The 17,833-nt window shown below is 37.9% G+C and overlaps 1 protein-coding gene across 1 annotated transcript; it reads right to left on the reverse strand.

The window, feature by feature from the left end:
* Nucleotides 1–6,521: 6,521 nt before the first annotated feature.
* CHML (CHM like Rab escort protein) lies at nt 6,522–15,367 on the reverse strand. The gene is given in 3 exon segments (XM_032466510.1): nt 6,522–11,467; nt 11,469–13,402; nt 14,903–15,367. Coding segments are annotated over 2 exon segments (1,953 nt in total). The 5' UTR covers nt 13,065–13,402; nt 14,903–15,367; the 3' UTR covers nt 6,522–11,110.
* Between the last annotated feature and the right edge of the window lie 2,466 nt (nt 15,368–17,833).

A 17,833-nucleotide genomic window follows, 5' to 3' on the forward strand; every position in this document is an offset into this window, starting at 1 on the left:
ATACAAAATTAACATACAGAAATCAGTTGCATTTCTATACATGAATGACAAAATATCAGAAAAAAATTAAGGAAAAACTCCCATTTCCCACTGCATCAAATTTGATACCTAGGAATAAACCTACCTAAGGAGGCAAAAGACCTATACTCTGAAAACTATAAGACACTGATGAAAGAAACTGAAGATGACACAAATAGATGGAAAGATATACTGTGTTCTTGAATTTGAAGAATCAATTTTGTTAAAATTGTTACTACCCAAAGCAATATACAGATTCAGTGCAATCTATATCAAATTACCAATGACATTTTTCACAGAGCTGAAACAAAAAATGTTAAAATTTGTATGGAAACACAAAAGACCCCATATAGCCAAAACTATCTTGAGAAAGAACAACAAAGCTGGAGGAATCATACTCTCTGGCTTCAGACTAACTACAAAGCTACAGTAATCAAAGCAGAGTGGTACTGGCACAAAACCAGATACATAGATCAATGGAACAGGATAGAAAGTCCAGAAATAAATCCACACACTAATGGTCAATTAATCTGACAACAGAGACAAGAATATACAATGCAGAAAAGACAGTCTCTTCAATAAATGGTGCTGGGGAAACTGGACAGCTACATGTAAAAGAATAAAATTAGAACAGTCTCTAACACCATATACAAAAATAAACTCAAAATGGATTAAAGACCTAAATGTAAGACCAGATACTATAAAACCCCTATAGGAAAACATAGGCAGGACACTCTGACATAAATTGCAGCAATATTTTTTATACTCCTATACTGGAATTAAAAGCAAAAATAAACAAATGGGACTTAGTTATACTTAAAAGCTTTTGCACATCTAAGGATACCATAAACAAAATGAAAAGATAATCTACAGAATGGGAGAAAATATTTGCCAATGATGCATCTGACAAGGGACTAATTTCCAAAATATACAAACAGCTCATACAGTTTAATATCAAAAAACAAACAAAAAACAAGCACTTCAATTAAAAAATGGGCAAAAGACCTAAATAGATGTTTCTTCAAAGAAGACATCCACATGGCCATCAGGCACATGAAAAGATGCTCAACGTTATTAATTATTAGAGAAATTCAAATCAAAACTACAATGAGGTATCACCTCACACCAGTCAGAATGGCAATCATTAAAAGGGTTGCAAATGATAAATTCTGGAAAGGGTGTGGAGAAAAAGGAAACTTGGTAGGAATATGAGCTGGTGCAGCCACTATGAAAAACAGTATGAAGGTTCCTTAAAAAACTAAAAATAGTTACCATACCATCCAGCAAGCCCACTCCTGGGCATATATCTGGAGAAAAACTGTATTTCAAAAAGACACATGCACTTGTCACAGCAGCACTATTCACAATAGCCAAGACAGGGAAATAACCTAAATGTCCATGGGTAGATAACTGGATAAAGAAGATGTGGTATATATGTAATACAATGGAACATTACTCAGCCATAAAAAAGAATAAAATGTCATTTGCAGGAACATGAATGGACCTAGAGATTATCATATTAAGTGAATAAGTGAGACAGAGAAAGACAAATATCATATGATGTTGCTTATATGTGAAATCTAAATATATATAGACATAGAGAACAAACTGTGGTTACCAGGGGGCAAGGAGTGGGGGGAGGGGTGTGGATTAGGAGTTAGAGATTAATAGATACACACTGCTATATATAAAATAGATAAACAACAAGGACCTACTATATAGCACAGGGAACCATATTCAATTTCTTACAATGGGCTCTAATGGAAAAGAATCTAAAAAATATATATGTATGTATATATATAACTGAATCACTTTGCTGTACACATGAAACTAACATTGTAAACTGACTACACTACAATAAAAAATAAGAATTAAAAAAGAAGGTAATTATGAAATAAAATTCATATTTTATGGCAAGACAAGAAAACTTTAAACATAAAAAAATTCTTCTCTGCCCTTTGATCTCCTCTTCCCACACTGTGCTCTGTGTGCTGCTTTATGCATTGACCAAAACTCCCTCATCAGGAGGAATACCTGCTCAGCTCAAAAAAGCACCATTCTCCTAGCATCAACAAGACAACTCCTTAAAAGATAACATTCCTTCTTGATCTTGTAAGGGTCACATGCACAGCCATTAGAAAGAGCTTATATTCCCCTAGTGGTATGTGTATTCCAATTTGAAGACAACAGTCTATAAAATCTAATCTCATTGGCATATTATCAAGATTGCTTAATCTTGCCACATTGCTTATATTAGGATATACACCATGCCTCAAACTACCAGCCACGGTAAAAAGTGGCTGCTTTGAGTTTGCTGTTCCCTCTGCCTGCAATTATGACAAAGATCTCATTCATAGTCTGGAGAAGAAGACAGACGTGTAAGCAAATAATTACAGGAATGTGGTAAGTGCTGAAACAGAGCTCTGTCTAGGGAGCTCGAGAATGCAATAAACAAAGTATTTATCTCTGCCTAGGGTAATACTGGGGAAGATTTTAAGAAAAAAAAATTGAATTGATGAGTGAGAGGGATTTATCAAGTTGACAAAGGTGAAGATATTTCAAAGCCAAAGATACAGTGTCTAGAAAAACATGGACGTGAAAAAGTGGTGTTCAAATGTTGACTCTGTGCATCAGTTTGAGTCCAGTAAAGTTCTTTGTGATACAGCTTGAAGATTATGCATTACTTACAACATTTATCAACAAACATGCACACACAATATGTCAGGCACCGTGCTAGGCAACAGAAAAACAAAGATGCATTATAAATAGAGAAATAAACAATTATGAAACAATACTATAAATTCTATGATAGAGGAAGGTTTTTGAGGCCAAAGTCCTGGATTCAATTCCAGTTTCTATACATAATTACTATGACTCTGGGAAAATTACTATGACTCTTTGAATCTCAATTTGCTCACCAGTAGAATAGGAATAATTGTACCAAAGTGCTGTCTCATGGTGTGTGTGTGTGTGTGTGTGTGCGCGCACAATAATGAGAATATAAATGTAGTTACTAAAATGGCAGTATATATGGTATATTATTATTATTATTATTGAATATTTGAGTATCTGGGATCAAAACTGTGTTAGGTGGTAGAAAGTTAGCAGAAGGCACAGGAGTGGGAAGAACTCTGGAGCTTAAATCTGATTCTATTTATATGTACAATTGTTTGAGAACCAAGTTATTTCCTCCTTTGGCCACTAGATGTCCACACTGAATAGCTTCAACGGCCTAGACTCTGGACTTTTACTCTAGTGCACTTTCTCCAAGTTGGCACTACGGACATTTTGAGCTGGATAACTCCTGTGGAGAAGCTGTCTTGTGCCTCAAAGGATGTTTACCAGAACTCCTGCCCTCTACCTACTAGATGCCAATATCACCCCCTTCTCAGTTTTGACAACAAAAATGTCTCCAGATGTTGTCAAATGTCCCCTGAAGAGCAAAATCACCCTGGTTTGAGAACCACTGTCTTGATGGGAGAAAATCAGTAAAAGTATTAGATGAAACATTCCATAGATTATTTAAATGTTCCCTACTTTTAAGTAGTTTCATTAACTCACATAGGCTTATCCTAAAACTAATCATCTGCACTAATAATACAAAGACCCAGGAACACAGTTTTGATACGTTGTCCAAGAGAATGTTCCCAGTGGTACTCTGTTCCTTAGCTGGAACCTAGAGGGAAGAAAAGAGGTGCTGGAAGCTGCTCGTTGGTCTTAGTTTTTAGCAAATCTGTTTTGAATGCCTGTGAAATGCAAGACACTGTAGGCAATACACAGGTACAACACACATAGACTGTTTTAAAGGAGATTACAATCTCACGACAAACTATTCTCGTTTTTTGCCTTCTCCTTTTGATAAACACCTGGTTGGTATTTGTGTTTCAACAACAGAAGGCATTACAAATAATGTCATAAAATAGAATTGTTAAAGGAACAGGACATATAGCTCTTATCTCTTTAAAACTTCACTTAAATAATTTTAAGAACTTAACAATCATACTAATTGCCTTAAAAAAAAGATTCCCTGCTCTTCCTCAGCAGTCAGCTCCCCAAATTTCTTTATAATGTGCAGTAAAAATACTGAAATTGGTACAAAAACTTTAACTATGAATTAAACTTAACACATATAATAAAATTAACATAATGATGTAAAATTAATACATCTCCATACTGATTCGCAATATTTCCGTTCTTATTTTTAAATATAAGGGATAAATAAATAAAGGATCAAATAAAAGTCTCAAATATAAATGGGATATTCAAGGGCTTTAATTATATGACCTATAACAAAAATAATTGGCATAAACCCCACTGCACTGATATCCCCTAGGATTCCTATTTATTTAAAACTACAAAATACCTGAAGATGTCTTTCTGACTGAACTACAAACAGGTCTTTATCTTTGCCAACCCTGCACCTCTGAATCCAAAGTCATTCCTTTTCTTCTGATGATGTGTATCCCTTCATTCAAGTTGTTCACAGAGTGTATTAAGGGTTAAATATATATTTAGCAACAAGCAAATGTCAACATTAAGGGACATCAACAGAAATTAATAAAAATACTTTATTATAGAAATGAAGCTCTTGACATAAAAACCAGAAGAAATGGTTTGCTTTGATTTCAGGTGTAAGCTTAAATAATCAACTCCCTCTCTTCCAGTCCAGGTCAGCTCCCTTTAATTACACAAATTGTAATTTATAGGATGATCGTTTACTTGTTGAAAAATAAATGTACTCTAAAATTGTAGAGGCCACCACTTTTAAAATAGTGATTTATGTGCTATGCACTCTTGCATGCAATAAATAACCTGCTTGAGATGAAGGCAAAGCAGAAGTTACATTTCAATTCTAATTAATGGATCTGAATACTTACTAGGAAAGAGTCCAGGCAAGTCATTTAATTCCTCCGAGTCTTCTCTGTAAAATGGATATAAATACCTGCCCTTTCTTACCTTAGTGCCTGAGGTTCATATAAAAAGTGTAGTTGTCAGGAGAAAAAGCAGTACTCCTACAAATGCCGTAGCAGAACCGCTGTCATAATGTTCACGTTAGAGTCAAATTCTTTCAGTTGAATCACTCAGCTTCTTTGTTCATGCCTTACATAAAGCTGGAGGTATGTCCCCTGCTGCTGAACTATGGATACATTTGGTTATTGGTTAAAAGGGTAAAAACTATACTGGAAATAACACCTCTTGAAAGAGTGAAAATACCGAAATAAAAATTTAAAAATCTTCAGAGAGGAAACAACTACCTCAATGCAATAAAAGCATGACTTCCATTTGTCCTGCTGAAACAAATGTAGGTAAAACTAGTGCTAACCAGAATTTTTCCCTTTTGAAACTTTATGATCTGCTTCTCTTACATTTCTTTATACTTCCTACTCCCTGAGCTCTCAGTGCCTGGGGTTTTGGGGACCCAATCTCTTGTACCTTCTCTTCACTCATCAGTGAAGGCAAGACAGAAAGCTTCTGATTAATTTAAGACTTCTTGATTAACAGAATGTTAGCTGAAATAGATTTCAGAAAATATAAACTGATCAACCTTTTAACTTGTATTAAGCTACTTGTTCCAGACTGTGTAATAAAAGGTCTTGTCACCTCTTTAAAGGAATTCTATGCATCACAAATCAGATTTCTTTTGTTTTTCTTTTCTTTTCAGGGGGAGGAGGTGGCTATAATGGGGAGTATGATGGACAGAAAACATCTTAAATTCTCATTAAGATAAAATAAAATGTATGTCCTTTAACAGACTGGTTCTCAGGTACAAAGGACCTGGCTTATATTTCTATTTCTAATCCCTAGAATAATGTAAACTCATAACCCACAGCTGATATTCCACTGATGTTTGTCGTATTACATCATCTTGATTTGGATCTCTCATACTGACAAGAAGAGGTCTGCCAGCATCCTCAGTACCCTGAGATTTGTCCTTAGCATCAATCTCCCTGAAAGCACTCCCCAGGCTTGGCCACCTCTACCAATCCAAATCCAACCTTCATTTCCCTAGCCTCCAACACTCCCAAAGTAATTATATTCTTCGATCTGGGGACATACTTTAATTAGTAATTATGTCTTCATGATAATGTCCTGGATGCATTAATATCATTTCTATTATTTCCACCTCTGGTGCTGTGCTTTCCATTAAAATACGTATATTTATTTATATATAATTTATACATATTTACTTATACATGTATACATTTATACATGTGTATATACATATACATATGTGTGTGTGTGTGCGCGTGCGTGTGTGTGTGTGTGTGTGTGTGTGTGTAGTCACAGTATATCTTATTTTTTACTGCTGGGCAACTGAGAAAAGGTACAAAATCCATTTTGACGAAGAATTCCTTCCCAGCAAGAGATGGAAAACATTCTGTTTTTGGAGATTATCTCTGACACTAACGTTAAAATATACTAATATATATACGTATACATATATATAAATTTTTCTAATTTAAAGAATTTTAGAAGTTTCTAAGAAATCAAATTTCAACAAATAGTAAACCATTATACCAATTAATCCTTTATTTTTCATTGCACATATCAATATTGTATAGAAAAGAACCTCTTAATGTTAAACTCCAATTACAGTATTTTCTTCTGATTCTTTCCAATGTAGACCTAAATTTTTACACAAATACAATCAGTAAATACAATAATTTATGTTCTAACGTTTTTGAGTCTCATTTAAACATTTTTCCATAAAGTGTTTACAAATATCAATATTATTTAATGCCTACGTAACAGTCTATGAGAGCGATAGCAATACATGAAAATTTACTTATCCAGTTCCCAATTACTGGGCTTTTTTTTTTTTCTTAACCCAAATGGAATCTCCAGAAACATCTTTATACAAATAACTTTTTTCTTCTTTTAAAATATTTTCCTGGACATATGCTATTCAGAGTGAGTTAAATCTATCAAAAGACAAATTGATTAAAGAGCTCTTATTATATTCTTCTAAACAGCTCTTTAAAAAAAAATAATGCTACTAGTATTAGGATACATGCAATTTTAAAATTTTTTGTTGATCTAATTGCATGAACTAGGTCAAAATTGCTTTAGTTTGCATTTTTAATATTAGGAAATCTGAATACCATTCTAAGAATTGACTTATTTGCATCTTCTCCTTTGAACTTGAATCAAATTTGCCTAGTTAAGCACACAAAGATTTATGGATTTGCATCTACCTTTTAAAAAATAAGAGTCCTTTATCCCTGTGTAAAGCAAGTAGCTTTTATCCCATCTCTTCTTTTGTCTTCTTCCCATCTAGTATACATTTTTCCTTTTGCTTAGTTCATCTCATCTACCTTGTCCATAATTTTCATTGTCATAAAGTTTCTTTTGCACAATTACTGGGATGAGAATTGCAGTCTTTATTTTTACCTTTATACTTAACATTTTAGTTCATCTGGAACTAACTGTTATCATATGTGAAGTGGATCTAATCTCTTTTTTAACACTGATGTCCAGCTAATCTTTCCTCCAGTAGTTACTATATATTTCTTTCCAACTGGGTTATTAGTCTTAAACTTTCTACTCAATACCATAGTGTATTTAGAAAGATGTACTTCCCCCTTTTTCTCCTAAGTTAAAAAGACATATCTTTGTTTATTTTCCTAATTAACTTATCACAATTCTGTCAAATTATATAAAACGTCCAGTTTAATGGTAAGTGGAAATGTGGTAAATCTACATACTAACATCAGTCCTTTGGACACAATTTCATTTACATTGATTTAATCCCCACAATAATTCTGCGAAGCAGTATTTCTGTTTTACATATGGTGAAATGGAAGCCAGGTATGATTTTCCCAAGATTACACAACTGGTAAACAGCAAAGTGAGGACTATAACTTTGGTTTTCAGAGTCCCTATTTACTTGTTTTCCACTATACTAGGATATGGTTCCTTCAACTCACTTCTATATAAGCATCTTTCTTAATTTATCCCAATATAGTTGTGTAACTTTAAGTACTTGCATGTATTAATACACAAACATTTTAAACTGTAGTTCATCACTGTTGGAATCTAGAAATAAGATTAATTTTTAAAATTAATCTTTAAAACTTCCTGGATCAGTCTTTTATTGTCAGTACACTTATCCTATAGGTTTCACTAGTTAAAAAACCATGTTAATAGAAAATATTTGTGCTTTCTCTTATCTTTCTCATTTATGAATGCTTACTAAGGTTTTATTACAATGACAAGGTTTTTTGACCATATATAAATAAAAACAGTGCCAAGATTATTTAATTTCTGCTTGAGAAATGTTTCCTATGTTTTCCTAGTAGGAATGATGTTAGTTCTTCATTTTAAGTATTACTTATCACAATGAGAAACCAACAAAATCATTACCAGAGATAATTAAATAAATGATAAATTTTACTAATATTTTTAAAGTTATCTGTAGTTAATACTTTGGATTATTTACTATTTTGTTCTGTTGATATAGATTTGATGATTATGCTATTGAACACCAACCTTATAACCCTGGGTCATAGAAAATTTTCATGTTGTATAGTATTTGCTAGTATTTTGCATTTTGCATCTGTTCAGAATGAGACCCTTTTCAAAATATTTTGACTTCTAGTATTGAGGCCAAATTTGCCTCAAAATGCAAATATTGGCATATCATCTTTCTGATACATAGATATTATTTATCCTTTGAATATTTGAAAAAGTTCACCAGTAAGCCTATTAGGGTAAAACTTCAACTTATCAGAAAATTATACTAGGTTATAATATCCCCTAATTTTTAAAATGCTTTTTATTGGTTATATTTTTTTAAATTTCCAACTTATTCACATTCAAGTAGGAATGTAATATATTCATATTGTTACTTTTTAAAAAACACTTATTTTAATCTAGTCTTAACATTTTTCCTGTTTTCATTATCTTTGGCTCTACCATCTTTTGCAACTTCTCAATGTCTTTTTTCTCAAATTCTTCTGAATAAAAATATTCATGATGTTGAAATTGAAGTTTTTTTCAATAGGTCTGCATTACCTTCACCTCCATTTTATATATCATCTTGAATTTTCATTTTAGTAACTAATTTTTAGGTCTATTTCAGACTTTTCAGTTGTTTTGATAGGTTTATACCTTAGAATCCACCCAATAATACCACTTTGCTATATTCAAAAGACATATATATATATTAATACCAACTCATGGCTTCTCTATTTCCAGTAAGCTGAAAGTTACTTAAATCTTTCTTGTTTCATTTTTTTCACACATAGAGGAGCAACAAGAGACTATTCATAGAGCATACTTTGGTCTAGTAACATGTTACTTTTTTACAACACAATGTTCAAATCAAAAGATACATTAAAAAGCATTACTTTGTTAAAACTTAGACAAATTCTGCTTTAATGAGCTCCACAGTGCTAAATTATACTTACTTTCAATTAACCTTTATTTTCATATTTCTCTGACTCAGTAAGTTGAGACGTCTGTCTACTCTGCTTCACTAGCAATGCTAGACTGGTTTTCATGAGCATCTTTTCGTTCTCCTACAGTACCTACACTCTTCTAATAGTTAAGGTTAGTGGAAAGATTTTGAAATCATGAAAGCCTAGATTCCAGTGTTGGCTCTTCAACAAGCCAGGCTCAGAGCAAATTATTAAGTCTTTATTTCCTCTTTGAAAATGTATTCAATAATATCTGCCTGACAGAGTTGCTGAGAAACTGTAATGAGAGAGCACAGTAAGTGCCTAGCACATTGTAAATGCTTTGTTCAGGACAAAAACTGTAATTAAAGGGCTCACTTCCTATGGGATTATAATTCTCTGTCTGAGGAATGGGAACAGGGACTGGAAGGGAGGGAAGTTTACCTCCGACAGCTCCACAAGCTTACACCCCTGGAGTACAACCAGCTTTCATGACTTCTGATGGTTCTTGGGAAAGAAAAAAAAAAGTTTCTATCCTCCAGATAACACTAAGCGGTAGGAGTTGATTATGAAGGTGGTTACCTCATTATTTGTGGGGTGGGACACAAGCAGAGGGACATGGTAAATCCTCCTTTGATTCACTACTGTCAACTGTAGTTAGTGCTGCTAATTCAAGTGGTGGAGCCAAACAGTACTTCACTTTCATCAAGAAACCTTGGGAAATCTATTTACAAGTGGCTATTAAAAACCATCTGAAATCCCAAGTTAAAAATGCTTCACTCAGTTTCTCCTTCAGAATTTCAGAACAGGCATTCTAAAATATATTTTCCTGGAGCAATTTATTTTTTCTTTTAGCCTCAGTTACTTAGAAATTATTTTCTTTTAGGTGCCAGAGCAGTGCTCTGCAGAAATTTTCTGAAATATTAAAATAGAACTAATCTTTTCCCCTAGATTTTTTTTGGACCAAATCTCCCAAGAATGAGCTCTTCAATTACTAACTGAACTCTCTGACTCTTTTTGCAATGTAGAAGACTACGGTGGCGTCACTGTCTCACTGGTTACAAGGGTCAAGTAGGAGAATTAAGCTGTAGGATGTACTGTAAACATCACCTTCACAAATAAAGGATCATGCAAAACCATTCTTTCAACAATTACAGACAAAAGTATTTTATCATAGTGGCACTTGCATTAGTTGCTATTGCAACTATGTTTATATGTTTATATTATAAACAAAAGACCCACATAAGACTTCCACTGTGTGTGTGTGTTTCACTATTCAGAGGTGGTAGCAACTGTAATAAGCTGCAAAAATAGTTAAAATATTCCTTAGATATTATTGTTCTGTAGACAATAATAAAATCTGAAGATCAGTAGCAGATACAATATGACCTTCCTTTACGCACCACTGCTATTATGGAATCCTCACATACACATCCAGTGCTAAAATAAAGCTAGTCCTGTTTAAGCTTCTGGGTCATGGACCCCATTCTGAAACAGAAAGTAGTCCAATAACCAATAAATCGGTTATTGACAGGTTTACAAAGACATCCAATGACAATGTCTCAAGAAGAATTATAGACAACATCTGCATAGCATTCACTATATAATCACTCATATAGGAAATTGTCCTTTAAATAAGAATATTCTGATGCCAGGATGAAGGTCCAAAATAGCACTTCCAGTTTGCTTTTTTTCTAATTTTGAAGGTGCTTTCCTGGGCTTTCTAGGTTTTTGCTTCCCTCAGAGGATTCTAGTTTGGCCATTACTATGTTACTGGTTCCAGAAGGCTCTGGCTGCTTGTCATCACCATCAAAGAAAATGTCTTCTGGATTTGGAGGTGGTGGGCAGAATTCCTCACTTGGAAAGATCTCCCGGAATAGTGTTTCAGCTTGCTTGACTGCATGCTCACTTCCTAGTCCACAGTCAGGCCCAGTGCAGACATAAACATTGGAAGGCAAGCCATTATATGAGCTTCTGCTGACTCCTGAGGAATCTCTCATATTAAAATAAAGAGCCCACAAGAGTCTTGGCTTTTTAAGTTCTTCCTTGTCTTATCTCTGTTTCAGCATATGGGGTAAATAATTTCTTCACCACTGATTCTAAGTCTTCTCTTGCTGTTTTAGAAGATGAACAGGTCAGATGTACCAGATAGGTGTCTTTCATGCATGTCATGGTTGAAGAACACAATTCAGTGATGCGAACAGCACATGCTCCTGGTTCCACTGGAGGCACTATCAAAACGGAAATCTGCTGATCTGACTCTGCCTTTAGTACAGACTGGTCCGTAATGAGCACTGCCCTGGAGATCTGCTTGTACTGCACATTTAAGCATGTTTCCTCAGAAAGGTAACTATCCTCCACAATGAAATATTTAGCACTTATTCTTCGACCAAAGTGATCTATAATTGCTTTACATCTTCCAGATTCTTTGTCAACTACAAGGCATTGTACTTTATGGCGAAGACAATAGATTCCACCAAAGACTGCACACATTCTGCAGAAACACTGGGGAATTTCGCCTTGGCCATACAAGGGAAGTAAAAAGGGAGTGTTGCCAAACCGTCCAAGACACTGAAGAAAGTTCTTTGTTGCTTTAAGGCCATCTATTGTAGTGCAAGGTGAATCCGACATCATTGCAATTGAGTGTAGTACAAAATGCTGGAGGTTGGGGGTTAATTTTTTGGTTTTTAAGTACTCTGAAAATGAGGACTGCACAAAAGCTTGGTATTCATCAGGATGTTGTTCATAGTCTAAACAAAATGTAAGAAATTTCATTAGCATCCTCTTTTCAACCATCGTGAGATCTTTGCTATTAAAGATATCTGCTCTGGAACAAGGCACCTGTTCTACTTTTCCTTCTCGAAATGCAAGAATCCTAGTGACATTTTTAAATTCTGCATAACGACTAACATTTGATTTGATTAAAAGATCAATTAGCAATCCTTGAGAATAAAGCAGCTTTGACACCAAATCAATATTAAACTTCCTGCCTTCTTTAACTATTTGAGAGTAAGTAATCCTATTTCTCTTTGGTGGATCACTGTTGTCTTCCAAGATAGGTTTGGTTTCGTCTTTAGCTCCATCTGAAACTGTGTGTTTATAAGTTTTATATCTACAATATTCTTTCACCAGGGTTTCTGCTGCATCAGTTACTTCTCCATTGTTTTTTGTAGTGTCTTTGGCAGACATTTCATAGCTACTCACATATAACGGATGTGTTTCTTCAGATAAGCACGCAGAATCCAGAGGTTTAATGAGGGTACTAGATGCGACCCAGGAAGGACTTTTCTGCAGAACATCAGTCTCTTCAATGTTATCATTCACATCTTGACTGGCATAACAGAAAACTTCTGTGTGTTGAATGGTTTCATCCTTCCTGCAAAGAGTGATGGCTTCTTCTGTTTCATAGATCAGGTCTTGCCATGCGGTACTACCTTCTTCCCCAATGTCACTGTTCTGCTGATACTCCTTCAACCAGGAGAGCAATCCTGAAAAGCTGAAACTAGCCCAGTTTCCTCCATAGTAACTTCTTGAGTCAAGATGCAGAACCCTCTGACCACTTCTGGAACATGCAGCTGCAAGGATGGATTCGGGCAAACCTGTCCCTATTACAACCACATCAAACTCTGTTGGGAGACTGTTGGCCATCTTGGGAGGTAGAGTGCCTGGTTACAACTTCTGATGAAGGAAATGTGTATGAGCCCAGGCTGAGGGCTCACATGAGGTGTGAATATGCTGTAATAAAACCCTCCTTGTGATGTTTCAGGTCACTCCAGAAGTACTGAGGCTGCGGGTCCTAGGTGTTACTTAACTGTTACCCTATTATCGTTTTTTTCCCCCTTATAGGTCAGCAGCATAAAAACATGATAAAGTACATCTAATCATACCTCAGAATACTAAAATGAGTGTGTGGTATTCATTTCTGCATTTCATCTTAGCAGTGAATGTCAAAATGTATCACATATGCATTTTGGACTGGAACTCTCCTGTGAAAGAAAAAAAGTCAAGAAAGAATATAATTGTAAACAATATTAAGAGAAAAGTAATTTCATGCAACAGCAATTATAATTCAATGGAGCCCGACTTGTTATGAGGACAGAGCCTCTACTAAAGCAAGTTATTAAATGAATTCTCACATGTTTTCTAATTTTCTGAAAATGAACAAAAGATATAGACTCCCTCAAATCAAGCAATTCAACAATAAAAAATAGACATAAAATCCCACACAAATAAAGAATTAATGTAATACAATTTTATAATTTTTGCTTTTAAGTATGTGAATAAATGATACACAGCTGTGAGCTTAAATTGTAAGAATCGTAACAAATATAACATTTGGGTTTGTCACCACATGGAAAGTTCTTAAGAAAATACTTTTGATAATGCTACAAAGATTTTTGTTCCCCTAAATTTGCCAAGATAAAAGCAGTAATAAATTATCAATAGATTTCAGGATTTTTTTAAAGGAAATTTAAGACCTGAAAAATATACATTTCTATTTCAGATCTTTGTACAAATGAAATTCCTGGAGCTCACCAACAAAAAAAATTTTTTTTTCTTTCTTAAGCTTATAAAATCACATCTTCAATGACACGAGGGGTGGCTCATCCTTCAAACTGTCAAGTCTCAGTGAGACTTAAATTAAGAGTATTGTTGAAAGAAAATTTCAATTAACAATGAAATTCTACTTTAATGAAATCAACTGGCTGCACTGCTAGTTATTTGTTCATTTGAGTTGGGATTCTCTGAGCCATCTGCAATTTCACCTTAGATTTTTGGTGAGCTGGAACCTATAAGGAGGAAAATATAGTAAAAATAGCTCATAGAACACATGCCAGTTTGCATTCTGAGGACCTGAATAAAACTATCTCACTTCCTAGGAAGCAGTCAAAGGTTTACAACAGCTAATGGGCAAGTTAAAAAAAAAAGTTTACACCTGCCACTATGTTAGGTTCCTCTCATTTTAGGAAAGTAATATATGAGTTAGACCTCATCACTGTCTCCAACTTTCACAAAATAATCACTTTTTTTTTCTTGGATTTCCTGACCCTACGGCCTCTCATTTCTTTCCTCGAAGTGTAAAATTGTCTCTGTTGAATTAAATTAGGAGATGAAAGCAGAGAAGTGAGATGAGCTGGACAGCGGCTCACTTACAAGAGGGTTACAGGGCAGCTGGGACTGCAGGCAGGCTGGGGTTCGGGTGGGCGTGGGGCCTGGTGAGCACAGGAAAGGAAGGACATCAGCGTGCTTAGGAGGAGGAGAGGTGGGGGAGGAGGTGGGATGGGGGTGAGGTCACGGGGAGGAAGTGAGGTCAAGGTGGAGGAAGACAAGTCGGGGGCGGGGGAGCCGGTGAAAGAGGAACAGAGGTGGGGGGAGATGAGGTCAGGAGAGCACCGCCGCGAGCTCGGAGCGCAGGAGGGGGAGGGGACGGGGGCGGGGCCCGTGCAGGAGGCCGCAATGGCGGGAGGTGTCCCCGGGCCACTCACCGGACAGGCTGTTGCTGAAGCTGTCCCACGCGTAGTCCATGGCGCCCCAACCCGCCGCCCCTCAGGCGGGACGCGAAAGCCAGCGCGGCCCTGAGGACAGACGGCAGCAGGCGGCCCAGGCGGACTTGAGCACCGGAGGCGGGCGGGGCTGCGGAGCCGCGGGAACTTGAGGCAGGTGAGCACCGGCAGGTTGCTGCCGGCCCGCTGGAAGCCCCACGGAGCCCAGCAGCAGGGCTAGGCGCTCGTAGGCGCTCTGGCTGACAGGCGAAGGGAGGTTCGGCTGCCCAGGCCTCGGCCACTCGGCGCCCTCCGCGCCGCCACGCCTCCCATTGTGCCTGCCTGGCGCCCGCGCTCTTGGCCGGGGTGGGGCGCCGGGCGCTCTGAGGTACCCGTCGGCCCCTTTGGCCACGGCGCAGGTCGCAAGACGCCGCTCGGACCCCGCCCCGCCCCGCCCCCGGCGTGCCTCCTAACCCCGCCCCTTCCCGTCACTGCAGCCCCGCCCAAACGCAGCTCGTAGTCCCGCCCTCCCCGACGTGCCTCCTAACCCCGCCCCTTCTTGTCGTAGCAGCTTCCCCGCTAGGCAGGTTCGGTGCCTCGCACCCCTTCATGACCTGATCCCACCCTTGTAGACGGTGAGACCCCGCAGGCAGATCATCTGCAGTGGCTCATCACTGAGGAGCCCCCCTCACCCAGCAGGAAGGCTGCTGGGCGTTGACCACTCACTCACTCATTCAGGAACATTATGGGCGCCTGGCCCACCACGTGCTCATGTAGGGGGTTACACGAGGGGCCCCCGCCCTTGGCTTTGCCTTCCTCAGGAAACTGTTATGACCCGGTGCCAGCCGGTGTCGCACACTTAATGCAAGCCCTGGCCACACCCTGCCCATATGGGCCTTCCTGTCCATCCTGCAGTAGCAGGCGATACACCCTGTCACTGAGGCCCTCACTGCGGAGAGACCCAGGCTGCGCCCTCAAGCTCCAGCCCACATCTAGCAGGTGCAGAGAGGTGGATGCTATACTCGGAGCAGCACATTTCCTCTGGCCCTTTACCCAGTGAAAATAGCAGCCAAGTCAAGCACAGGTCCGTGAACTGATCAGTCTCTGCAGGGCTGTACTGTTGCATCTGCACAGGCCCCAAAAAGCCCCAAGAGGGATGCAGTCTGGAGCCAGACCTGCAGGCTGTCCTGGGCACTGCTGGCCAGCAGAGTGTCTGTGCAAGAGCAAAGGAACTGCCCTTTATGAGGGTATGTGCCTCTCCACCTCTAAAAGACCCATAAAGAATGACTAGCCTCAGGGAACCCCCATTCCAAGTTCCTTGGAGGTAAAATCTAATCATTGGGTGGGGTTGCTTTCCATCATGGTGCATTGAGCAATAGCTAAGGGACAGTGTGCTCTGCCTTAAAAATCTTGATTTGTCATTAAGGCTTCCAGTCTGGATTTGTCACTGATGAGACTAACCCACCCACTTCTTTAAAAAAAAAACAAACTCATTTACTTTTGTATTCTAGATGTATGTAGCCATTTAACAAGTTCTGTATGTTTAATGTCCACTGTGTTAACAACATAGCGCTTAGTCTACAGTAAGGTCTCAATAAATATTAGTTGAAGGAAGGAAGGAAGGACTCATAATTTTTCCTAAAACATTTCATTCATTTATTGGTGCTGACTCCCTGCCCTCATAAAGCTTACATTCTGGTGGTGTTGGAAGAATAATCAAATAAGTACATATATGGTGTTGCGAAATATGCCATAAGGAAAAATAAAGCAGAGAAAGGGTGTTTGGAAAGAAGGGAGAGGTTACGTTGTAGACGGCGGTTACAGATAGCCTTACTGAGCACCACAGGCATAGGGTACATGTAATGGGGTGGGACTGTGCTTGGCATATTGAGGGAGAAACAAAGAAACCAATGTGGCTGGAGCGGAATGAGAAGAAATGAGGGCAAAGAGGTGGTGAGTAGTGACTGGCCAGATCATGCAGGGCTTTGGTTACTTTAGTAAATGGACTTTGGCTTTTACTCTATCAGAGTAAAGTCCCAGGCGAAGCCTAAGCAAGAGGAATAAAGCGGTGAAGGAAAAAAAAAGAATAAGAGACTTTGGGAAAATGTTTAAGAATTTTGATAGATTTATTTTTATAATAGTATGAACGTTAAAATTATTTATTATGCTTGACAGAAACAGGCGATGATACTACAGATAATATTTATTTTGTCAATAATGATATATGTTGCTATCCATTTTCAGAATTATATAATCATAGTGTTGCCAGTGGATGCAACCGGTGTTCCAGGTTCTTGTCCCATCCCAGAAAGAATTCAGAGACAAGATGTAGAGGTTAAAAAAAGTAAAATGAGGATTTATTAAAGGATGGATAGTACACTCTCAAGGGGAGAGTGGACAGGCTCAGGTGAGCAGCTGCCCTGTGTTTCTTCAGCAAGTTAGTTACATAGGGTGTAAAAATGAGTGGGCGGAATATTCATTGGGGAGGGAAGGGTTTGGGGTTGTATTCCTTGATTATCATCCCAACTCCACCTTCCCAAAGGGAGGAGGGATTTTTGTCCTTATTTAGTCTGGTTCAGAAGTGTCATGGCATCGGTGCATGATGGGTACTTCTGACTGGCAAGGCTAATTTTATTGAAATCAGGGCATAATGAGCAAAAGGTAGCATTCAGACACTGGAAATTCCTGCCTTTTCTCACCTTTCTTTGTTCATCTCCAGGCCATTCATCACCCCAAAATGTGTGATCCTTTATCAGCCCAAAGGTTCCCACTTTTCTTTCTCTTCCCAGGGACCCCTGGTCCTTACATGATGTATGTTTTCCTGCATTTGGCTTGTGCCCCTCCTATCTGCCCAATTCCTGCCATTTGGTCTGTGTTCCCCTTTCTCTGCTCGTATCTAGCTATCTGCCTGCTCTAACAATAGGAGAATGCCAA

Source organism: Camelus ferus, chromosome 23 (assembly GCF_009834535.1).
Source record: "Camelus ferus isolate YT-003-E chromosome 23, BCGSAC_Cfer_1.0, whole genome shotgun sequence".
NCBI classification, from domain to species: Eukaryota; Metazoa; Chordata; class Mammalia; order Artiodactyla; family Camelidae; genus Camelus; species Camelus ferus.